The 24,572-nt window shown below is 41.4% G+C and overlaps 2 protein-coding genes across 3 annotated transcripts in view; one reads left to right on the top strand and one right to left on the bottom strand.

Annotated features, from left to right (window-relative positions):
- The first annotated feature begins 2,319 nt into the window (after nucleotides 1-2,319).
- On the top strand, nucleotides 2,320-17,726 carry TDO2 (tryptophan 2,3-dioxygenase). Its single transcript, XM_006175432.3, has 12 exons — nucleotides 2,320-2,455; nucleotides 2,678-2,783; nucleotides 4,017-4,107; nucleotides 6,154-6,224; nucleotides 7,239-7,366; nucleotides 8,546-8,732; nucleotides 10,069-10,176; nucleotides 12,982-13,093; nucleotides 13,452-13,509; nucleotides 14,809-14,888; nucleotides 15,500-15,590; nucleotides 17,137-17,726. Exons 1-12 carry the CDS (start codon nucleotides 2,421-2,423, stop codon nucleotides 17,288-17,290), a joined length of 1,221 nt encoding a protein of 406 aa, XP_006175494.1. The 5' UTR covers nucleotides 2,320-2,420; the 3' UTR covers nucleotides 17,291-17,726.
- Nucleotides 15,181-24,572, bottom strand: part of CTSO (cathepsin O) — a 27,314-nt gene continuing 17,922 nt past the window's right edge. The window contains exons 7-10 of one of the 2 annotated variants that reach the window (XR_004314403.1): nucleotides 24,131-24,223; nucleotides 21,929-21,997; nucleotides 17,086-21,627; nucleotides 15,181-16,650 (exon numbers count right to left, since the gene is read on the bottom strand). Coding sequence is in view for 1 of the 2 variants with exons in the window: in XM_032466221.1 (XP_032322112.1) it covers nucleotides 21,963-21,997; nucleotides 24,131-24,223 (128 nt within the window). In the remaining variant the exon portion in view is untranslated. Of the gene's footprint in view, nucleotides 16,651-17,085; nucleotides 21,628-21,923; nucleotides 21,998-24,130; nucleotides 24,224-24,572 lie in introns of those variants that run through there. The other variant, XM_032466221.1, reaches the window with a different exon arrangement.

The following is a 24,572-nucleotide window of genomic DNA, read 5'->3' as shown; positions in this document are numbered from 1 at the left end:
GGGGAAAAAAAGGTCATTGTGTCTCCCAGGTTTTCAGTGTCTTTACTTCTAAAACAGATTAGATGTTTTCTAGGGTTTCTTTCAGAATTGGGCATGATTTGTGCCTTCTAAGCACGCTCATCCACCAGCTCTGCCTGCCGGGTATTCCTTCTGTAATCTGCGTGTACGCAGAGTTGTGTGCATAAAGAGACATAATGACTTTACAGGATTACCACCAGCCATGCATGTACCCATACATTCTCCCCTTTTTACCTTCTGTAGTGCCCGAGGTTCTCACCCTGAGCTTTGATTCTCTGAGTTTAAGTATACTTCTAGAAGGTCCATATAAAATACCTAGTAGCTAACATATATTGGGAGCAGTAAACACTATATTGGTTAAATAAATTTTCAATCTGTTTTTACTGTATAGCACAGGGAAATATATTCAAGATCTTGTAGTAGCTCATGGTGAAAAAGAATATGAAAACAAATATATGTATATTTATGTATGACTGAGGAATGGTGCGGTACACCAGAAATTGACACAACATTGTAAACTGACTGTAACTCAATTTAAAATAAAGAAATTTTAAATTTGATAATGAAGAAGAAATTTTCAATATGAGGGGAATATCCGATTGACAAATTGGTGCCCAAGAGGCAACATGTAAGCATCAGCAAGATACTGACCAGACTATCACCAGTCATACATTTCATAATACTTTCTATCGCAAAAATTCATGGGAATACATGTGTTTGAGGGGTTGCGATTGTTACTTATTGTCCTGGCTGAAGGAACCAAATTTTTCCTCATTAACTTATAATTTCCCTGATGCTCTGAATTCAAACCTTTGAGTAATCAGTTCCGGTGTTGCTCAGGCAAGCCAAGGAATTGACAGTACTTAGGAGATCCAAGTGGAATGCTATTAAAAAGAAAAGAAAGAAAATCTTTTTGCTTCTTAAAATATTTAATTTTTCTAATTCACAGTCAAAAAACATTTCTTTATTTCTTCCACTAGTATGTGGACCATTAAGTGAAGAACAATTCTCACTTGAAAGACTTAATGAGAATAGAATAAAGTATTTAGCTTTATTCTTGTAAACACATATGCCCAATTGAATAACCAAGTGGAGAAAGAGAAGCTATTAAATATTTGCTCTTTCTTAAGGCTCTGGGCCAGGGCACTGCTTCTCCTGCTGACAAACCCCTGTCCTGGGTAGAAGCAACTGCCAGAGGGATCTATAAAGACCCAAAAGGAATATGAGGGATCTAGGATGTGGTTTAGACGATTTCCTAGGCTTCTTGCGACATTTGCACGTTGTTTCTCCTGCTGCAAGACTGCATGTACACTACAACTTATTGTAGAATCATAAAAATCAGAATTGTAGGTTGGATCAAGATTTTCGAAATTACAGTCCATCTTGAACACGTTCATTTCTTTTGATGGAGAAGTCTATTTGTATAGAAGTTAAATTAATTTCCCACATCCCACAACTAGCCAGTGGTAGAGTCAAGACTTGAAATGAAGCTTCTGACTTCTAATGACTTCGGTAAATTAGACACAGCTCAACAACTTTGGAGCGTGAAGTATGCAGAAGTGCCGTCTCCCCGGTGGGTCCTAACGCATCACAGGGTGGACCCCAGGACGAGGGGTGGCGCCTCTGTCCTGGCCGCCTGGTCCTCAAAGCAACAGGTTAGAACTTAGACCAATGAATAATGCTTTCTGGGAAGACTATGTTAGCACTGACATTGTTTGGAACTGTGGGCATATTATTATTGCTTTCAAATTATCTGCAGACAAAGTAGGATGCCTCCCACTGCCCTGTGAGCAGTACGCCACAGGGGGCCAGTAAATTGTTCATGTCCGTGGAAGTTCCAATGCAACAATTAACTGCCGCTAATTATTAGATGAAACTTAGGCCAGAAGAACTGGGAGGATGGGACGGAAATGGGGTTTAAGCACAAATCCTGCCTGTCATATAATGAATTTCTTTCCGCAGAGACATTCAAGTTCAATGATTGCCTTTGGAGTCATAAGAATATCCAAATCTGAGATGGAGAGAATAATTATTTATTTTTTACAAGCTCATCCTCTTATATATGCTAACATTTTGCTACAGGTGTTCTTGGAATAGAATAGTTAACATTTTTTCTATTGATTTAGTTAATGTTTGTTACTTTGCATTTGAAAGCAGAACTTGGCAAGTCAAATATTCAGATTTGGCTCACGTTTTTAGCAAACAGACTGTCCCAAACACAAATGTGCTCTAAGGTTTACCGAAGTTCAGCCTCTATACCATTTGCAAATGGGCTAAGAGACACAGAAGGCTGATTGGCTGGGGCGGGGTCTGCAGGTGCATAAAAGGCAGCTGAGAACATCTGGGAAGGTCAGTGCTGTCACAGTGTCAGAGCTCAGGGCTCCTCCGACTGCGCTGTCACCATGAGTGGCTGCCCATTTTTAGGAAACAACTTTGGGTGAGTATTGCCCTCTGTTTGAAGTATGGCTAAGCTCTTGGGACTGCCAAGAACGAATGCTTTAACTTCTGAATTTCAAGTGCATGGAAAACTGTCACCCTTCTTCCCATGTTTAATAAGCTACTGTAAGAACTTACCAAAGGGGAATTTTTGTGTCTCATCTCGTTAGTTACTGTGCTTTGTCCAGCTTTACTTTTTCCTCCTCTCTTCTCTTATCGGCAGATATGCTTTGAAAAAACTGTCTGTAGAAGGCAGTGAAGATGACCAATCACAAAGCGGTGTGAACAGAGCCAGTAAAGGAGGGCTTATCTATGGGAACTACCTGCACGTAAGTGGCGGCGTCCTCGCCAGGCTAACTGGGCCTTGTAGGCGCTGAATTCAGCTAAATGACATTTTCATATTTGGTGGGTGTTTTTTTTCCCCCCTCAGTCACCAAGTAGTTCTCTGGTCCTAAAGATACCTCTTTTCATACAAACTTATGCTTTCTCAAGTTCTGCTAGAACAACCCAAGAGGCTCATATGGGAAGGGTCACCTGTCCGACAGAAGCACAATAAAAGCGGAGAGTGCGGGATCCGGGCAAGGTGTACCCGTGATAAGATAAAGCGCAGATTACTGGCAGGCGTTGCACAACTTGTTTAAGTAAGACACGGTTGCTAAATCCCAGGCTACATAATGGCAAATGTATCCAGAAAATCTCTCTTTTTAATTCTTTATCATAAAGTAGAAGTGTGGAAGGCACATGCTTTCTTGAAATCATTAGGAGATGAAAGGATGTTACAAAGAGGTATTTGGAGATTATTTTTAAGACGTGAAATGATAGAGCCCTTGATGTCCTTATTGATGGGTTTCTAAGGATGAGCTGAGAAGCAGTGTTAAGATCTCCCAAGAAGGGACTCTTGCAGAGAAGAAAAGAACAGCAGATACACCGGAGGCTAAACAATTTATCAAGATTTCATGATACCTCATGAGATAGAAGGGATGTGATTTCTCAGTGAGTTCACTAGCCTTTGCTAGTGTAGAATCCTCCCAAATATAATTTCTTCTGAAAAGAATAAAAATCATAAAGCCAACTGACGCTTTATGAGGGGACATTCATTGTTTAAAAGACTATAAATGGGTTCCTGAGAATTTGGGATTCAGGGGACTTTTTCAGTATTGTATTGTACTTATTAAAGTTGGTGAAAATCAAGTCGTTCAATTTTAAAATCAGCCCTTTTTGTACTCTTTTTTTCCAGATTTATTGAGCTATAATGGACATATAACATTGCATAAGTTTAAGGTGCATGCATGGTGATTTGATGCATTTATATATTGCAAAGCGATCACCACTGTAGCATTAACTAACATCTGCATCACGTCACGTAATTACCATTTATTTGGGTGTGTGTGTGTGTGTGTGTGTGGTGAGAACATTTAAGATCTACCCTCTTAGCAACTTTCAAGTAGATAATACATCGGCATTAGCTGTAATCACTATGCTGTACGTTAGATCCGCATAACTGATTCCTCTTGTAACTGGAAGTTTCTACACAACTAGTCTTGCTCTTTTCTTGTTTAAAGCTGGAAAAAGTTCTGAATGCACAGGAACTTCAAAGTGAAATAAAAGGAAATAAAATCCACGATGAACATCTTTTTATCATAACTCATCAAGGTAAGTGGCCCAAAAGGTTAGGCGGTAAGTGCTTGGCGGGCACTTCCCGTCAGTAATGAGGGAAGTTCCAGCCCTTTTAACTGCAAGATGCTGGTGGGGCAAGGGCTCGCCTTTGTTAGCAGCCCTTGAGAATGAACAGTGTGCTGTCAGATAAATTCTCATAGGCCCTCCTTCCGGGATTTAGAACAGTCTTCTTTCTGTTAACTCAATGCTAATTGGATCAGGTAGGACTTTAGTTTTGTCCTAAATCCAAGGGGACTTTCCATCACTCGGAATTCACAAGAATTTGTAAGCTAAGATGTTATTATTTTTCAACTTGGAACTTTAACAAACTATTTTCAAAAACTAGATCACTCAGATTTATTATAATTGCACATGGCTTGTATAAACCTGGTACTAAACAGAAATATAAATTTTGTCTAAAATGTGTGCTTATGCTCCCCAGACTTCTAACCTCTGGGTAGTGGTTTTTAATGGAGGCGTCCATGATTTTGGAGGTTTAGGAAGTCCCTGAACTCTTTGAAATTGTGTGCAGAATTTCATGAATATCTATCTTACAAAGGTGACCCCCCCAAAACATTAAGATTTACTCTAAGATTGTTCGTGTCAGAAGTGGAAAGTTTGGGGGCCAAGGGCTGTCTTCCTCCTCCTGCTCAAAAAAAAAAAAAAAAAAAAAAAAAAAAAGCTTGTTTGTGTCATAGCACCGTGTTCCGAGGCCCAAGGACTCATGCTAGTCAATGCTCCATTTATAGATGCTTTCTCTCCTTCCCAATTCTTTGTGTCTTTTCCTCAAATGATTGTTTTCCTTACTGTCTGGCTGAAATGATCAACACCTTTGTGTTAAAAAAAATTTTTTTAATGGAAAATGATTAGCTTCATGTGTTACTTCTTTTGTTTTTTTTTTAAATTTATCTTATTTTTTTGTTGGTGACTCACACCAAGACAAAATTAACAGGGGAGGAATCACAGCAGGGCAGCACAGATTTGGAATTAGAAAAGGGTTTAGAATCCCATTTCTACCATTAAAGATCGTGTAACCTTGGTGAGATTTCTGGACCAGAAATGCTCTCCATTTCCCGATCTATAAAATGGAAAGAATGATTGCACCCCCTCATTCATGGAGTCCTTGTGAAGACGACGTGAGACAACGTGCATGAAGCCCTTAGCCCCAGTTAGAGTAGGCACTAAGCACACAAGGAATGGCAGCTGTCATCACTTGATGGGGGCTTTCTTTCCATCCTTCCGTCAGACACGCGTCAGTGGGTCTTGGGACTTGGCCACACAGTTAAACCTGAAAAATGGATGCATAAACTGATCAAGAAATATTGGACTGGCTCTTTGTCCAAATATGAAAATTAGATCCCCCGAAGTCTCCTTAACTGTAATTTAAAGGCATAGTTTGACTCCCCTAATTAGTACAGAAGCCCGAATAGAATGTGCTGGCCATCGCTAAGATGACTAATCTTCCATGCTCCTCTAATGACTGCATTAGCCATTTAATTCCTCTATTTATAAAATCATCACCCAGTGTTTACATTACACCAGACACTGTGCTGGGAACCAAGGGAAACCGATGAATATGACAGAGTTTTAGACTCTTCAGAAGCTTGTCCCCCTCGTGATAGTCTAAGTCCCTAGAATCAAGAACCTGTCCTCTTCGTTAGGGTAATGAATGCTGATGTCTTGTCTTCCAGATGAAGCTGAGCATCACTTCTGCTCTCGGCACAGCCCCAGCCTGGGCAGTCAGAATCAGTTCATGGGCCATAACCTACGAGACACAAACAATATTTTGTTGAGAGAAATCAACACGATAATAACTAAAGCCTGTAGGTCACATGCCTGGCGTATTAAACCAGTCAACAAAGGCAGGCTTTTATAACGTTAGTACTAATATTTGCTTGTAGCATAAAATGGGGCCACATTGGGAGTTACTGATTTTTAAATTGCAGTTTTATTTCTCTTTTGATGTGTTAACCATGTCTTTCCTCTCATTGTGGTCAAAAGGCTCCTGTAACTTTCCGGTTGACAATGATTCTCTCATTCCAGCCTATGAGCTCTGGTTTAAGCAGATCCTCTGGGAGCTGGATTCTGTCCGTGAGATCTTTCAGAATGGCCATGTGAGTTGTTATGTCACCATATTCTTTTCATGCTTTTTTGGGGAGAATGTGGAAAATATTATTAATAGTAAACGTTTAATACCAAATGGGGGAATTATTGCTTAATGAGAAAATAAAAAACCCACATTCATGATTACCTTACCCTTGCTTTAAGGTTCCTTTCAAATTTTTGCTTCAAGCCCCTTGATTAAGACTCAACCTTTTCCCTTTCAAAGAAGTTCTTACGAATGACGGTAGATTTCTGGGACAGCTAGTGTAGATTCTCTAATGAACAGGAACCAGAGTTGTATTGCTAGGAATGTTTGCTGTGAGAAGCTGGGAGCAAGGATGAGGAAAGCGAAACAGGAGGAGGAGGTGGAGGAGGGAAGAGACAAGACATGAGGGGCAGAGGAGGGGCCAGAGAGGACCAGGACCAGCAGGAAGGGAGGAAGGCAGAGCCAAGGGTCCGGGGAGGCTCCCACACTGCCCCTCCCAAGCCCGCCTCCTGCTCCCGCCCCTCCCATCCTTGGAGGACACAGGACACAGGTTGGGTCGTTCCACCCGGAACCCCTGCTCCACATGAGCGGCTGGGAGAGAGAACGCGGGTCCACAGACCATCCTCCTGTATCTGTGGACAGAGTTCCCACTTACGCCGATGGCAACTTGCAGCCTCAGTAGAGAGCAGACCTCCTCAGTGTTAATCTCACCCAGGAGACCCCACGTGACCTTTATTCCTTAAAGCAAAACTAAGAGACACCTTTACTTTGAAATCAGTGGGAGGCATGTGCCACAATTTCCTTGCTTCCATGTAGTTTTCTATTTTTAAAGGAGAACATGATTTCGACTTTGCAGACATCCCTTGCGCACAATTCAGAGTTGCTCTGAGTTCAACATGCATTTAAGGCACATTTTAGTCCCAACGTTCCTCTCTAAAAGACAGAGAAGATCAGTAGGGAGGCACCGTCGTTTACAGTCTAGTTTGTGTCTTCTAGAATTGGGGCTCGATCACTCAGCGCTTCGTGTCTTAACCACCAGGTCAGGGACGAAAGGAACATGCTGAAGGTTGTCACCCGAATGCAACGAGTGGTGGTGATTCTCAAACTCCTGGTCCAGCAGTTCTCCGTCCTGGAGACCATGACGGCCCTGGACTTCAATGACTTCAGGTGAGCACGTGGCTTCGTAAACAGGTGGGGGGGTCACCACTCCTTTCTGATGGGCGTGAGAAGCCTGTCCTTCTGACACTCTGTCACTAGGAGCACCTGGGAGAGACCACAGGAGCACTGGAGCCGCTGTTGAAGATACTTTATCCCTCACTTTTACCTAGGCACATAACAAGTTCCATTAATTTCAGTTCATCATGTGTGCCCTGATTTTACCCCAAAAGGGTCTTAGATAACCTATGAAAATGGCTAAAAAGGCTGATAGAATACACACAGCTAAATTTAAATGATTCCAAACTGAAAATGAAAGAGAAACAGGAATGATATTTAAAGAAGCATGTCAGCAAAATTGTCAGTATAAGTTATGGGTCAAGTAGAAATTTTAGCTGTATATTTCCAGAATGAGATACACACACACACACACACACACACACATATACATATAAAAGTTTTTTTTCATACCAAAGGCTGAGAAGAAATGTTAAGACCGTCAGGTGCTTTTAACAATGTAACAGGCAGGGTCTTCTACACGGTTGAGAATCGAACAGAGAGCAGTCGAATTCCTTTGTAGCGTACTTAACAGAGGGACTTCTCAGTGGCAGTGAGAGGAAGGACGTTTGCAAGGGTGTGGGCCCGGGGGCTGGGGGGACAGCCACACCTGTTGAGGGCCTGTTTTGTGCTGGGCCACAGCCCACTCGCCGTGCTTGTAGGATCTCGCTGGTGCTCATAACAGTTCTAGGTGGTGAGATTAATGGCTTGAACTTTTAAGAGAAATTGAAAAATATTTCTAAAGAAGCTTTCAGCATTATCGAATAAAAAATATTGCTCAGTGTTCACCTGCCTTTATCTTAGGAGGCAGTTTAGTACACACAGGTGCATATATGTTTATGTGTGTGTATATACATACATGTAAACACACACACACACACACACACACACACACACAGCCTTTGGCAAACTATACAAATATTCCAACTTTAAGTTGCCGGCAGCCGTGGTGATATTCCAGTAGCTCACTGTCCTCATCTGGGTGAGGTCCCAGCCATGGGGCCAGCTCTACAGACACACGCCTAGGAGAGCAAAACCCACCAGCTCTCCCAACAGAAAGGACTGCTCCAGCGACTAACATACAGTATCCACCATCTCTCCCCGCTTCTGTCCCCTCCCCGCCTGTTCGCATAGAGAGTACTTGTCCCCAGCGTCCGGCTTCCAGAGTCTGCAGTTCCGACTGCTAGAGAACAAGATGGGGGTTCTCCAGAGTCTGAGAGTTCCCTATAACAGGCGACATTACCGTGACAACTTCAGAGGTGCAGACAACGAGCTCCTGCTTAAGTCTGAGCAGGAGCAAACGCTCCTACAGCTGGTGGAGGTACACCTCTGAGGCTTTTTCTTTTATTTATATTTGGGTGGGGGAGGTAATTAGGTTTATTTATTTACCTATTTATTTTTAGAGGAGGTTCTGGGATTGAACCCTGGACCTAGTGCATGCTAAGCACACGCTCTACCACTGGGCTACGCCCGCCCCCTATTTCTAAGGTCTGGTTCGATACCTCAGGTTCACGTAGCTTCTGCTGGACCAGAATTTTAAAGCCCATATCAGAACTGGGTTGCATTCACTGTCATTAAGAATGAATTTATAGAAATTCTTAAACTTGTAAATTCAACTAATTAAAATTTTAAGAACTCCCTTGAGAACTCCAGAAACATTTATATAATCACGTGTTTGTTAATATTTAATAACCTCCTTATGTTATTAAAATAATCCTTTTAAACATTCTTGCTAAGCAACATTTAATTAGCTGATTTTTAAATTGGGTATGCTTATTTATTTAATGAACTTTATTTCTTTAAAATAGTCCATGATTGAAAAGTTCCACAAGTTGTGCATTTTTCTTAATGAAACTAAATTACTAAGATTCTATTCTTTAGAATTTTCCCCTTTTGTGTCTTAATTCTCTCTGGGTCTATAAATAGTCTTGAGGGTTTGTTAATTTGCTTCTACATAAGTAGATTATTAAAGAAGGATTATAGAATCTTTATCCTTCACAAAGACTTCCTTTGCAAGTTAATTTTTTTTTTATTTTAGTGAATTATACTCTGCTCATGAATCCCCTGGCTATGGTAAATGCAGATTTAGGTGAAGAGAGGTAATACCGTTTAATTACTTGCAAAAATAAGGAGAGAAAAAAATCACAAAGCTGATTTCAAAACAAAAATAGGCTAAATAAGAACCCATAGAGATGCATGAATTTGGTTTTATTTTTAGATTAAAAATCTTGTGGAATCTTAAAATAATTGAGAAGGTCATTCATTTCAACATTGCTGCGTATACAACGTCCCTGCATGTGGAAGAGATCAGAGCTTCTACATGTCATAATTCCTTCCAACTCCTAAGACATAAACTATTTTGGGAGTAAACCAGTATAAAACAGTATTATAAAACCAGTATTAAAACAATGTATAGATACGTTCATAGATTTTCAGGACAAAATTGGGATTTCTGTAATAATATATTTCCTGATAAAGAGTAAATATTATTAATATGCTTGAAAGGAAAGAGAAAATATTTACACACAAAAAATCCTTACTGACATATTTCTCAAAACTATGAAAATTTCCTGTTCCAAGTTCATAAATGTTAGTTACAAAGTGTCTTATATATTTTAAATTTTACAATGTATTCACTTGAAAAATATTTTCTTAAGGCATGGCTGGAAAGAACCCCAGGCTTAGAGCCACATGGATTTAACTTCTGGGGAAAGTTTGAAAGAAACATTGTCAAAGGCCTGGAAGAAGAATTCACCAGGATTCAGGTAATTATGACACCAAAGTAAACTCGGCTTCCTTCAGAAGTAGTCCTGGGAATTTTATTTCAGCAATTTTCTCTTAATCTGTCATTTTCCTTATAGCATTTTTCTTTTACAAATACACCTGCTTGGTATATATTACATGCTTGATTTAATTTTATTTATGAACACTACAAATAAATTAAGGAGTTCATTGTCAACAAGATTTTGTCTTTGAGGAACAGATGAGATTAATAGACCTCTTTTCATTTCTATTGAGAATTTCACCTCATGACCAATTCAAGATAGAAGCAGGCTCACAGAGGACCAGTCAACCCGATGTATTTAGTCCTACAGCTTCCCTTCACTGGTCTGCCTTTGCTGGGTACTTCTTTTTGGCTCTCAGACAATGTCAAGCTTCTCTCACTTAAAAAAAAAGTACTGTTGATCCCTCATTTCCCTCAAGTCACAGCCCCTCACCTTTCTTCACGACTACATTTCTTGAAAGGGTTGTTTCAGTGCTGTCTCTCGGGAGGCTGTGTGGGGCAGTATCTATTCTTGAAAGGGTTGTTTCAGTGCTGTCTCTCTGGAGGCTGTGTGGGGCAGTATCTAAGGCGCGGACTTGGAAGTCACCCTGCTGGGCTCCAGCCCCACCTTCACTTCCTTACGACCCTGTGACACTGAACGCCCTTCACTTCACTTCCATCACTGGCAAAATAGGAAATAAGAGTGTCTACCTCGCATGATTATTACGGACATCCCACTGGGCTTGCAGCTGTAGAGTGTTTAGGACAGCAGTTGGCATGATTATTCCTTTTTCCTCCCATCGGATTTTCACCTTGACACAGGCTGACCCCATCATTACAAGCAGCCTCCATGTGCACAAACTCAGTGGCCATCTTTCATCTCCATTTTATGTCTCTTCTCCTGGCTTTCAGCATTAATGGCTACTTACACTTCTTGAACCCTCTCCCTCGAGGTTTTGGTACCAGCGCGCCGTCTTCTTCGAGTTTTCTGTCCCCTCATGGGCTTATTTTTCTCTCTTAAACCAGTAAGCGTCGGGGATTCACAGCGCGTGGGCTCAGAGCCTCTGTTTTCTCCCTCTGCCCACTTCCCCTGTGTGAGCTCATCTGTACCCACTGCTTCAGCGTCTGCTTGGACACCAGTGACTCGCAAAGGTTTACTTCTAGCTTAGACAGCTCCTTGAATTTCAGATCATATACGTCACACCTTATTTTCATTGCCTCTTGCTATGCTCAAAAGCACACTGAAAATAACCAGACTTTCAGTTTCCCCTTCTACCTAATCTTTTTTTCTCTCCTTTCTTTTAAATTGACATATAGTCAGTTACAATGTGTCAGTTTCTGGTGTACAGCACCCTTCCACCCATTCTTGAATCAACTTGGTCTTCTCCAAGTTGAAGAACTTTTTCTCCTATCAACCATTTAGTTTAAGACAGACACCCACTTGATCCTTGACACTTCCATCTCTCAGCCACCTCTTCAAGCTAGCACCAAATCCTACTGATTTTACCTACGAAATGGCTCTCGAGTCCCGCCCTTTCCTACCCACCCCCATCAAGGGCCACTCGCCATGGTTGTTTACCTGGACTAGAGTCCCAGCCCCTCATCTGTTCTATGCATCTCCCATTTCAGCTCCGTTCAAATTTATTCTCTGCCCCGAAGTTTGAGTAATATTTTCAAAATGCAAATCTAATCACATTTGCCTTTTGCATAAAACTCTTGGATGGTTTCCCATTGTTTTCAGGATAAAGATAAAAATTCTTACCATAGTCTATAATGTGTTTCGTGGTCTCGTGTGGTCCAGATATAATGAATTTCCTTTAAGCTGAATTTAGTTCCTTGAATTTATTACCATCGAGTCTTTTTTGTGTCATCCTCTGGGCTTGGAGTACTCTTCCCCAAGTAACTTCCTCCCAGTCTTCAAGTCTCGGCTCAAGGAAGACTTCAGGAAGGTCTTTGCTGACCTTCTGCTACTGTAAGTTGTTAGGACGCTACACTGCTCCTTTACACCACTGTCCGTGGTTGCAACTTGGTTTAATTTTTCAATGTTTTATTCCCACCGGGCGGAGATCTGGGAAACTCATTTTTGCTCACAACTGTATCTCCATCACATTATGGATAGTGTGATACGTTGATAATGAATAAATGGATAATGAATTGGCCATAGCATCCTTACACATCCTTACTTACCACGCAGCATGGCTGTTCTGATAAACTGAATACAGCTGGGGTGGCTGATTTTTGCTCCCGCCCAAATAAGTGGGTTGTAAGGAGAGCACGTGTTTAGGCAGGCAAATAAGAGTTTCCTTAAATGAATCAATAGGGGTCAAATGAATAAAAACATAACAGTGAAAAACATCTAAGAAATTGTATTCACAGAATACTCTACTGAATATAGAATTTGAACAGAATGACTAGTTTCTCTGACTAGGAATTCTTAATTTTCCCCACGTAGAATTACTTTATTTTCTTACATTAAATGATCACTGTCTAAAAGTAGATCTTGACTGACCACTTGTTATTACCTTCAGTTTTGCTCACGAGTCCATTTCTCATGATATTTATGGAGAACATTTGAGTTTAACAGATCACATAACCTTAAACAAAAGGACAGAACCGGTGGATATGAGGAAGAGCCCGTCTCGTAAGCCATCATCTCCCAGTTGTAGGGTTAGCTGATGCAGTAAATATTCGAAGTACTCCCTGTCTGCATCCGGTTGGTCCATTCCTCACAAGCAATGTTTCCTAAAAGGAGAATCTATTCTCTCTCTCGGGAATGTCAATGCAGTGTTTCTACCCCTCCCCCAAGGCTAAGGAAGAGTCAGAAGACAAAGAGGAACAAATGGCTGAATTTCAGAAACAGAAAGAGGTGTTACTGTCCTTATTCGATGAGAAGCGTCACGAGCATCTTCTTAGTAAAGGTAGGTGTTCTTATTCCAAGGATCCTTCCCTGGAACGTTACTGTATCAAACCTTCCACAGGGGAAGTAAAATGAATGTTACGTCCCCTGAGAGAATCTGGGAATTTTTTATTTATTATGGAAGTTAAGTATATTCTATATCAGGTTTTCCTAACAAGACATTTAAAGATTTGGAGAATTTAAAGTGTATATATGTAATGATAGTTTCCTGAATTCGAGCTAAGGGATAAAATATTTAAAGTAACATTTGCATTACTTTCTAAAAACATGGAACACTTAATTATTTATGGTGATGATGCCACATTAGTCAGAGTATCTTAGTTTACCTATTAAATGAACACTTGCTACATGTCTTGCAGGGGAAAGACGGCTGTCCTACAGAGCACTTCAGGGGGCTTTGATGATCTACTTTTACAGGTAAAAGCAAATCAAAAGAGGGCAAGTCGAAGTTAAAATTGAGGAGTAGATACAGATAATGCATCAAGTATAAGGTTTATAAATTGCAGTCGTAGTTTAAAGAAACTCATTTAGATTTGGGGGAAAGCTTAGAAAAAACTGACATTTCATGAGGGTTTTCTTTTAATTTAAATAACAAAGGTTCAGTTTTATCCTTATAGTGGGCAAAAAAAAAAAATACACACAAATTAATCAAATATCCTTTTGATTAAATTCTGCGAAGTGTCGTGTGACACTGAAAGTCCTGTAGGGCCAAAGTTTAATCAGTCTCAGAAACTCAGCCATGAAATGTGTTCTGTCATTTGACAATGTTGTTAGTCCTATTTTATAAGATGAAAAAGAATGGATGAATAAAAGCTTATTGGTAATTTACTTATTTGGTAATTTCAAGTCAAATCGCTTCACTGTCTCAAGTGTCTGAGGTGTCCACATACGTCCTCCTCCTCCATGTGTAGATCCCATCTTTGTGTTTCAAAAATTAAATGTGTCAAAGCAACAGATAGCATGCTAGTAAAAAGCAAACCCCCCCAGAAAAACAACAAACAAAAACACCCACCAAAACAAACCCCAAACCCTATCTTTATTGGATGTCTTACTTGTATTTAATTTTTTATTTAACTTTTTATTTAAGTTTTTAAAGATTTAATTTTTTTTATTGAGGTACAGTCAGTTTACAATGTTGTGTCAATTTCGAGTTAACTTTTAAATCCTCTCAAATCTGTTTTTCAGAATGGCAGCATAAAAAAACCTTTTGATGCTTTTCCTAAACTCTTAGTAAATATGTACCATTCAAGCTCGTGTGTCCTCAGCAGAAAATGTACTGAGTGTTGAAGGCTTAGATGAAAAAGGGAAAACAGCTGTATTAGAGGACACTTTAAGGAGCAGTCTTTGTTTTTATGTTTTACTATCTTTGTCTGGAAGGAGTTTTTGGCTCTTATCAACCAGAAACTCTGAGATAGTGTTCAAGTCTGCCTTTTAATGAGAATGAGTCAGGTATGACTCTGGCTAGCTGCTTCCTGTAAGTCAAGGAATGTTTTAGATTCCTTAATCACGTGCTGTAAGGTGTGTGGTATCCTCTTGGTTTTTGAGGGGAGGAAAGGGAGACTGAGGAGTGAGCCGGAGCTGCTGCAGCCCCTCAGAGGCAAAGGGGACATTTGTTTCCCTTCCAACAGATGATAGAATGCACTATCTTCCTAACACACTGGATTTTCAGGTCTCTTATTGTTATTATCATGATGATTATGATTATTTCTCCTCCAGGGAAGAGCCCAGGTTCCAGGTCCCCTTCCAGCTGCTGACCTCCCTCATGGACGTGGACTCCCTCATGACCAAGTGGAGATGTAAGTCCCCCCTCCTCCCGGACCCCACCATCCTTCTCCCCCACCCAGCCTTCCCTCCCTCATCCCTTCTCCACCCCTTTGTGTGTCTGTCGATTGCTTTGTGCAAAATCAGCTCAGCGACTTCTCTCAGGGCTGACCCATCCCGCACACCCAGCCGGCCCAGCCCCCAGGGTTCATGGGACTTTGAGGTCCATGAAAATGTTTTCAGATAATCAGAAGAAAACAGTAAACCTTAGGTCAAAGAAAATGCTTTAATAGATCATAGAGATTTATTCATTTTGTGTCAATACAATTTTAAAATGTATTTTCAATAGTTTTGGGTTTTGTTTGTTTTTTTTTTTTTCAAATGGACGAAGTGTCTCCTAAAGGCAGAGTGAGGAGGGGCTCATGAAAGTCGCGGTGTTCAGACTGATGTGAGGGTGGCTGGAGTCACGGGCAGGCAGCCTGCGCACCTGCGGGGCCCTTGGGGCGCCACCGCACCTCCCACGCGGCGGGGCGATAAGGTGCGAGCCTGCTCTCGGGAGCAGCAATCACCGCCAGCCCTCGGGTTCAGAGCCACGTGGAATATCCGGCAGAAAATGTCCAGGGACTTAGTCTGTGTGTCTGTCTAGACAACCACGTGTGCATGGTGCACCGGATGCTGGGCAGCAAAGCCGGCACCGGGGGGTCCTCGGGCTACCAGTACCTGCGCTCCACAGTCAGGTAAGCGGGGAGTTCACCTCCGGATCTGGGGGGAGTCCACGTGCATCATCGGGGAACCTCATTTACACTTGCTCCGGCCTGAACTGCTGAGACACACTTCTAGTTGGGTTAAGTATTCCTGTTGGAGCCTTCGGAGGTCATGGTAAAGATCCTTCGCTCAGACGGTCATCGCTTTGGTCCTGTGATGAAAGGCAGGCATGGTACCGAAGGCCGCATGATCTACGCGGATGCGAACGAGTTAATCCAAGGAGAACCGTTCTCAACTCGTTCTGGCTCAAGTCTGGGCAAGACTAAGACAGCTGTCGCTAATTCCACTCATGTCCTCCTGGCCAGACGAATGACACAGCTGAAAAACTGTCCCTTGTTTGCCAATATGACTCTACGTCAGAGCATAAAATCTGCTCCCGTTCACTCCGGACAGTGCCCTTTTCATACTGTTTACAAGGAAAAGAGGTCCACGTGGGCTGAGACCTTAACATGTGCCAGAGAGATTTCTAGGACATCCGTGTCCTTATTTTACTTAGGATCCACAATATTATAAAAATAGATGGATATACGAACAGGGAGACACAGTCGAAAACTGGGAAAACTACAAGGCCCCCTGGGAAAGGGGACTCAGCTGCGGAATAAATTAGATGCGCACATTTGGCCCCCAAATTCTTTACGGTGCGCTGTTTTCATCCCTGCTCTTACTACCAGGTTGACCACGTTATGCACAGGCGGCATTCTCATCATTTTTATACACTGTCACTTTCCCTGGATATACTCTGCAAGCGTGAGACGTAGATGACCGTTGGCACAAAAGGAGCCACACCTCTGGGCGGTGGGGGTGATGAACACAGATGGCGTCCCTAGAGTGTCTCCGCCCCGTTAAATCTCCCCGGAGGCCTGGCCGGACCTTAGATTTTATTTTCCAGAGTTAGAAACCCAAACACACACTGCGGTTTAGACAACTTGTCCCAGGTGACGTCAGGTGAGGTGTAAGGGACAGAGCGAAATTTGAATCCAATTTTGACTCCAAAGACAAGTGTTCTTCCGCTATAAAACTGCCAAGAGTTGACTGACAAAGACAAAAGCAACTTTAAATGTGACACTTTTTATAAATCTAAGATGGTATTTCAATTTTTTAATGCCTTTGCATTATTAATAAACAGCTTCTTTACAGGTGGGACATATTTTCCAACAAACAACTAGGAACCCTGATGATTTACATTTAACTTTTTGCACACCATCCTTTAAAAGTGAGAAATTGAGGACACACCTTTATCTTTACGAAGGTGGCATGACAATAAAACAACTCTGGGTTCTAATCTGTAACAGCCTGACCCAGATCACTGAAACATGTAATATTGTTTTATGAGTGTGACCTTTGGATGTGGACTAAAAATGAAGCAAATTAAAACTAATACTATTTGATATACACAACATGTAACATATAATACAGACTGTAACATTGAATGTTAGAGCAAAATAATAATAATTTGAGAAATTTTACCATATTCCATGCCAGTAAGTCTAAAACATCTATATACATGTGTTTTTCCAGTGACAGGTACAAGGTATTTGTAGATTTATTTAATCTTTCGACGTATCTGGTTCCCCGACACTGGATTCCGAAGATGAACCCAATTGTTCATAAGTTCCTTTACACGGCTGAGTACTGTGACAGCTCCTACTTCAGCAGCGATGAATCAGACTAAAACCACCTGCAGAAATCTATGAAGAACACCGATTTCTCAGTCTGTGGTTTTTTCATTTTCTATGAATTTTCATGAATATAGAGTCCTAATGTGATATATGTACATACATAGTTGAGCACTGTGGTGCTCTGATTCAATCCTAGGAATAATTTTATTGCCTCCTGTTTGGGAGGATATGAGACTAAGCATTAAGATAAGAAATTAACCCAGTTAAATTGTAACTTATACATAGAGTGTTTCCCTATTAAAAACTTAATGTCTCGGATACACACTTCAATGTAACCATTTAATGTAATTATCATCTCATTGTTTCATACTTTATAACCTTGTAAACTTCAGCTATTTCAAATATTTTATGCAATAAAATGTGCATCCTGTACAGAGGCTTATTCAATTAACAGTTTTAAATAATAAAAATTAGTCTTTTGACATACGATCTTTTGGAAACATTGCTTGTGTATGTTAGGACTTGATGCTCACGACAGAAATCTGAAACTAACCTGGGGGCGGGGGGAGGGATTTACTGGACAATGACGCCACCAGCTCCGAGAACTGGGAGGCCCCTGGGGAGCTCTGAGCCCACAGGGATGGACTCAGTTCCTGGAGAATGGCACTCCTAGAACTTTGAGGACCCTCTGTCTCCCCTCTTCTTTTCTGCAGGTGTTGGCTTTCTTCATCCCTGTGGTACACGGGCTCCTCCCTCAGGCTGGGTGCCCGCTCCCAGCACCTCTGGACCCCCACAAGGGAAAGTGCTTGTCCCAGCCCCAGGGCTCAGGGTCTGGGAGGCAGAGCCACCCTAACGCACAGCAGAATTGAGGGAGCAAGGAATGTTTTTTCCAGAAGAACGGAGAGGTGGACAGACTAGACAATGATCCAGTTCATTTGTAGTAAAGAGAGTTAGACTGAGAGTTTAGATCAGACATGAGTTTCATTCTTCTCTTTCTAGCTTGGTCCGGCAATCCTTAGTTAAATTTCTGTTATGAGGGGAGTACAAAATCTCATCAAAAAGGCTGGAGTGTTCACCAGCCTTGCTCTGGGGTGATTATCTACGGCAAGCAGCAAGTTCTTGGTGGAACCGAGCTATTCTTTGGTCTCAATCACAAGTTTTTCTTATGGGTCACATTGTCTAATTCGTCTCTAAATGATATATAATTGCTTTTGCCTACATGGCTTTGAGGGTGTGTGTGTGTACGTACATGTACAAAGAGTGCAATGGGGGTTAAGCTGAAAAATACAGGGACAAGTAACATGGGGGCTAAAGGCAATCACTTTGAAATAAGTCAGCAAACTTGAGAGCAAACCATCTATTAATTTTCTGCTTTGGTACAAACCACCAACTTAAGCCCCAGTCTCCTACCAGTATAATGAGAATAAACATACTTACCTCATCATCTTTGTTTTTACTGCATTCTGTTGATATTTATTTTGTAGTTGGCTTTATTCCTTTGATAACGTACGTTTAAAAAGCTAAAGATCGAATCTGTTCTTAGAAACAATAATTAGTACATATATGAAAACTAAAAAAATGTGCAGTGTGCTGTGTATACGTATTTACATGCAATATAATGTGTATGTGCAGTTGTACTGTAATAATTCTACATAATAAAACTGGAAAAAAGATAGAAAGACAGACACATATATGTCTATATTTATAATCTATTATTTCATACTATAGTTTTATAGTTTGCCTTTGTTTTAAAATAAACTAAGCTAACACACACACAGAAATAATGAAGAAATATGTTAATAGATGTTCTGTCACCAAGATGCCTTGAGATCTTGGAATAAATGCCATTATTCAAGGCTTATTCTTTTAATAATTAAGACTAAATAATTTGATTTAGCTATTTTTATCTATGTTTCTTGGTGCAACTAAACTATATAGTTGCAAGAGTTTTTTTATCCCCCCAAATGATGTAGCAGTGATTCTTAATGTAAATGTCAAAACAATTTATAATCCCAGTTAGTAATCTTGCCCACATTTAATTTTGCTTCTAATCCTGGCAATCGACTTCAGATAATTCTTAAGTGACTCACAGCACCACTGTAAGGCTGCCTACCTCAGGACTCACTTGGAGACCCCTGTGAAATCACACCCATGAACGTCTCGGTTATCTTCATTCTTACTCCCAATCATGATGGGAAGATTTCACTGCTTTCCTCTTAGCCTCGCTGGGTGAACGTCACACGCCTTCTATGGCTGGAGCACAGCATATGCCCGCACCGAACACTATCGCTATTGAGGCTGGGGAAGAGGGCAGGGCTTCTTCCTGAAAGCTCCTTTAAAAGAGTTGCTATGTTATCTTTCGGGCATGGGAGCCGCTGAATGGTCTAAAACAGAGGAATAACCATGATAATGGTGTCTTTTAGAAATGCAAGTCCAGGGGACATCTAGCAGACGGAGTGTAACACCCATCGGAATCACCTGGAGGGCTTACAAAACAAAGAGCTCTCAGTGCTCTCAGTCCTGGTCTTGGGGCTGTGCCTGGAGACCTTCTGGACTGAGGGACGCACCTTTAGCAGGGAGAATACACAGCAGCGGAGGTGAAAGGCACTGAAGAAGGAACGTGCCCCGAGGAAGGGACAGGAGAGACAGAAAGGGGGCAGGTGACTGAGGGGTGGCTGAGGTACGGCTGACCTGACACAGTATCGAAGAGTTCCCTCAATTTTACCGATTCAGTGATGACATCACGTTGATACTGTTGGACTAGATGGAGACACCAGGAGGTGCAGGAGTTTTTGTTGTTGTTGTTTATTTGTTTGTTTGTTTTGTGGAAGTTAAGGGAGAAGGGAAGGTTAAGGTGTCTATGGAGAAAACCAAAAATTAAATATATGGATTCGGAGCTGAGAAAACTCTTGTGTGAATGTAAAGCACGTTAACACTGTGTTCACGAAATGTCAGCCCTACACTTGTGGACAGAGGCTTCTTAACCCAACATCAAATGCAGGTTGTTTTATTATAAATGTCTTCAGAATCCAGAAGAGCTGAGAGGTAGGACACACCTTGTAATTAAAAATATCTATCGCTTGTAAAAGACTACCAGAAAAGAGTTCATATTTTACAGAAATCAGTAAATTAACACAAACTAGACCAACCAAGACATAGTTCCTTTTCGGCATACTTGGATAAGGAGAACATTCACCAAATTGTATATCAATTTGTCATTCTGGAACATCTCCAAACCTGAGTCAACACACGCTCTTTTAAAATTGCTTTCAGTTGGTGTAAAGAAAAGAAATACAGTGTTTGCTTTTGCTTTTCTTTCTCTAATAAGAAGACTGATAAATAAAGGCCAACAGTGAGAGAAAAAATGGGATGTTCTCAATTGTTTTTTCAGCGGTTGTTGCAACCTTCACAACTTTGCTTCTAAGATGGTCTACATTGGAACGCAACCATGAGTTTTAGAGGAGAGATACGTGTACGTGTATTACTTGATACAACCTTCTTACAGTCGTGCACATGGTACCATTTGCACCTATATTCCAGAAGAGAGCTTTTCATGCTCTGCGTTCCTACACAGCCACACAGGTGACAAAGAAGCGACAGATGGACATCAGGAACCCAGGACCAGGGGACAGCCAAAGGGAGCATCAAAAGCTCCTTTAAGATGGGACTCTGGGGAGAACTGGGAAAACAGAGGCTGGGAAACTCACATATTGGCTGACACCCCAGATTAATGAGATTGAACTTTGAAAGGGGTGGTGCCTCCAAGTGGTGCAGGAACAACTGAGTGAGGTCCTGAGGTGGACAAAGGCTTGGAGAGATGGAGCCAAATAAATGCTTATGAAATGGAAATGGAAAGTAAACAATGAGCCCCTCTTTAGCCAGGGGGGCCAGACCACCAGGAAAATTGAGAGGTTTCACAGTCAAGAGGAAGAGAAAGAGTGAGAAATACGGGCAGACACGCTGTTCTTCAATCCAGGGAGAACAAAGGAGGAAATAAGATCTATTGGACTCCTACTGGCAGGGAAAAGTTCCAAACAGCATTCTGTCTCTGAGGCAAAGCTACGCAAGACTTTCCTGTCTCATGGCGGCCATACTGGTCATCTAATTTCAGTCGGGCTGGCTGCTTCTCTTCAAAGTGGCTTTGTTTTTTGCTTCTTTCTACGTGATCTCTGCACAGGCCAAGGGGTAAGCACCGTCTGTTGGGGTAAAACAACTGGCATTTGAAAATTCTTAAGAGATTTCACCTCGGAGGGCCGCGCATGCAACTGTGAGAGGCACACATCCTTCAAGGCTGGCTGTTCTCATGTACATGGGCGGTTGGGGCTGGCGACTGTATTCCATGAGGAAAAGAAGTTCTTGTCACCTCTCCAATCCTACCGCAAGTATGCCACTAAAAATAAACAAACAGCCAACCAAAGCAATCGTCAAACGAAACCAGGTAACAGCCCCTTCAAAGCGAGGAGACCTAAAATATCCCCAATCTGACCTTCCTCCGAGGAGGAAACCTTCCCACAGACTTGCTCCCCGGACAAGATGCTGGCGTTCTCCCTACCGACCCGGGCTGTCCCTCTCTCCGTGAGAAGAGAACACCCTACAAGTCAGTTTGAATGCTGCGAGGTTCTAGAACCTTCAGTGGGTAGTTGTTAAGCCCAGAAGGCCAAAAACGCTGAGAATGAAACGCCACACCTCACCATGAACCTCCAGGTTGGCAGCCGTCTCTCGAACTCACACGAACACAGCAGAAACAGAATCCGCAATGCCTAAGAGGAGAAGAAATGGTCGGTACCGCCCTGTTCTTCCTCACCCGCTTTTCAAACGGCAAATTGAAGCCGCTTTCATTTAGGTTCAGAAAGAGTTAATATCTACCAAGAAAGTAATCTGCTGGTTACAACCACCTGTCAGTGTAAACACGGCAACCTCAGAAGCAGGTATTAGAAGAGATGCCTCATATTTTTGTTTCAAGAAACTACCAAAGAAACAAACAAACAACTTATTAACTGAACAGGTGAATGTATCTGAAATGTATCGCACTATATCTATATATATATATATTGCTTAGAGGCAGTAAAATTATTTTTAGGATTATTTTAAATACAATTTGAAGATTCATATTCTAAGATTTGGAGTCTAATAAACTTTCAATAAATTACCAGCCTGCTACCGTTTTCTTAGCACAAAAGAATGCAGACCTCAGCATCACGGTGGAAGTGATTAAACATCCAGTCTGAAGACAGGATTTCACTGTGATTAGCTGTGTCTTTGAAATCTCTCAGGGCCATTGTGTATAAGAGTAATGTGATCACCATCAGAGATTTAACTTAAGGAAAGGATTTGAGTTCCTGTGTAAGTACTAATCAACCAGGCAGGAGATGGAGACTGAAACCGGGAAATGGGTGGAGAGGAGAAATTATCTGAACTCACCCTTTGTAGCTGGGGGCCGGGGAAGAGGCTGTGGACTTAACTGAGGCGATAATGAGCCTGAATTATATTCTTGCAACTCTCCCGCCAGGGCTGTGAAGGCGGCTGCCCTCAGCCCAGAACCGGCACTGCAGGCGCACGGGAGACAACTTTTAACCCAGACCCCGCGCCAACCACAGCTTCAGTCCTCGACGGTGACCACATCACTTTTATGGACAGTGGCGCAAGGCAGATGGGCTTCCATGGCCCCAAGAGATTTCAGAGACACAGTCAATCACAGTGAAGTCCTGTCTTGGAGAAGGATGCTGATCGCTTCCGCCCTGCTACTGGGGTCTGTGTCCTTTCGTGCTGAGGTAAGCTGTGGCTAGTGGCAGGGGGTTCAAGGAGTGGCAGCATCAATTCATCTGCATTTTCTGATGATGTCAACCCCCCAGTGATGCTGAAAAGTCAAAGCCTGATTGGGTTGCTGGCTGAAAGATTCCTAGGATGTTGACTCCTTTCAACACATAGTTTATGGAACATGTTTTACTGGGGTGATGGGACAGGCCATGTATTAAATTGCATGGATTCCACTTTATCGAACAATTGGGCAGTCCTCACCTGACTGAATCAAAACATAAACTCTCAAATTTTTCCATAAGTCTCTTCTATCATAAATATCGCCATCTGGAGTGTTGTAAAGTTTTTAAAAGTTGCATACATGTTAGAGCTAACGAGAAATTAAATGCTTTCTCTCATACACAGTATAGTTTTGAGTCCAGCCTGATTTGGAAAATATGCTATTTTCTAGATCAAAAGTTTTAGAATACAGTTTGAGTACAGATTTTAGAATATGCTGAAAAGACATAAATAGCTATTTTTAACTTGGCTTGTTGTTAATTAACAAAAAAATGTTGTTATTCAATAAAAGAGCATGTTTGCTATTGGCTTGAGCCTCTCTATTCCAGTGGGTGCTTGGCTAGAAGTTTGTAGGTGACAAGGGGCATATTAAACCAGAAACAATCTGAATGTTCAGATTTTCATCCATTTTGATACAAAGAAAAAGTGATTCTTGATGATCCTAACTAGGTATTATCATACATAAAAGAATGGAAAATCATATAGTTATATAAAGCAAATTTGGAACTCGGAGACATTTTTGGAGAAGTTCAGCCCCCCAAGTCGAGTACTTTTCTCGTTTTCAAAGTAGTTCACTTTGGTAAATTATTACTGTATCTTACAGTGCTTTGCTCATTATATTGGTTTTTTACTACAGTCCCTCCCCTCTTTTAAAACAGGAATATGTGCAGTAGTGTCTTTTTTTAAAACATGATTTTAGTTTTATCAGTTGGCTAAAGGATGAAGGTTATTACTGTGAAGGTGACTTGGGTACCCTGGGCACACAAGATGGACTGGACAGGTTTGTGATTTTCATATACTCCAAGTCCCTTCCTTGACACTCAGCCTGGAGTGTACCATGTAAATTCATGACTCACCACAAACGTTACCTCCCATTTTAACGTGGGCATAGCCGTCAACTCCCCACGAACTTCCCCATGAGTTCCGCACAATCCAATATGGAGGACTTCCTACAAAACACAGAACAGTAACAAACCCCAGAGAATATATTTGTGGTAAAAGAATGCTTATTTAAAGTTTGGTTTTGGAAAAGTATAGTGACTCTAAGAAAAAGATAAAAAAAGAATGTAACTTATGCCAAATTTAGCTAAGTAAACACGAGCTGTGCTTAGAGTCACAAGCCAATCAATGGAAAATATGTTTGAATTTGTTTCCTTGATATGGTTACTGCACAAAATAAACACACACACACATTTCCAGGGAATTTGAAAAAGGAAAAAAAATTAATCGTTAGATAAATACAACATGCACTTTATTTTCCCAACAGTTATTCTAAATGCTCCAGATTGAGAAGGCACA

This window comes from Camelus ferus, chromosome 2, assembly GCF_009834535.1.
Source record: "Camelus ferus isolate YT-003-E chromosome 2, BCGSAC_Cfer_1.0, whole genome shotgun sequence".
Taxonomy (NCBI): Eukaryota; Metazoa; Chordata; class Mammalia; order Artiodactyla; family Camelidae; genus Camelus; species Camelus ferus.
This window is presented reverse-complemented; position numbering and strand designations above follow the sequence as displayed.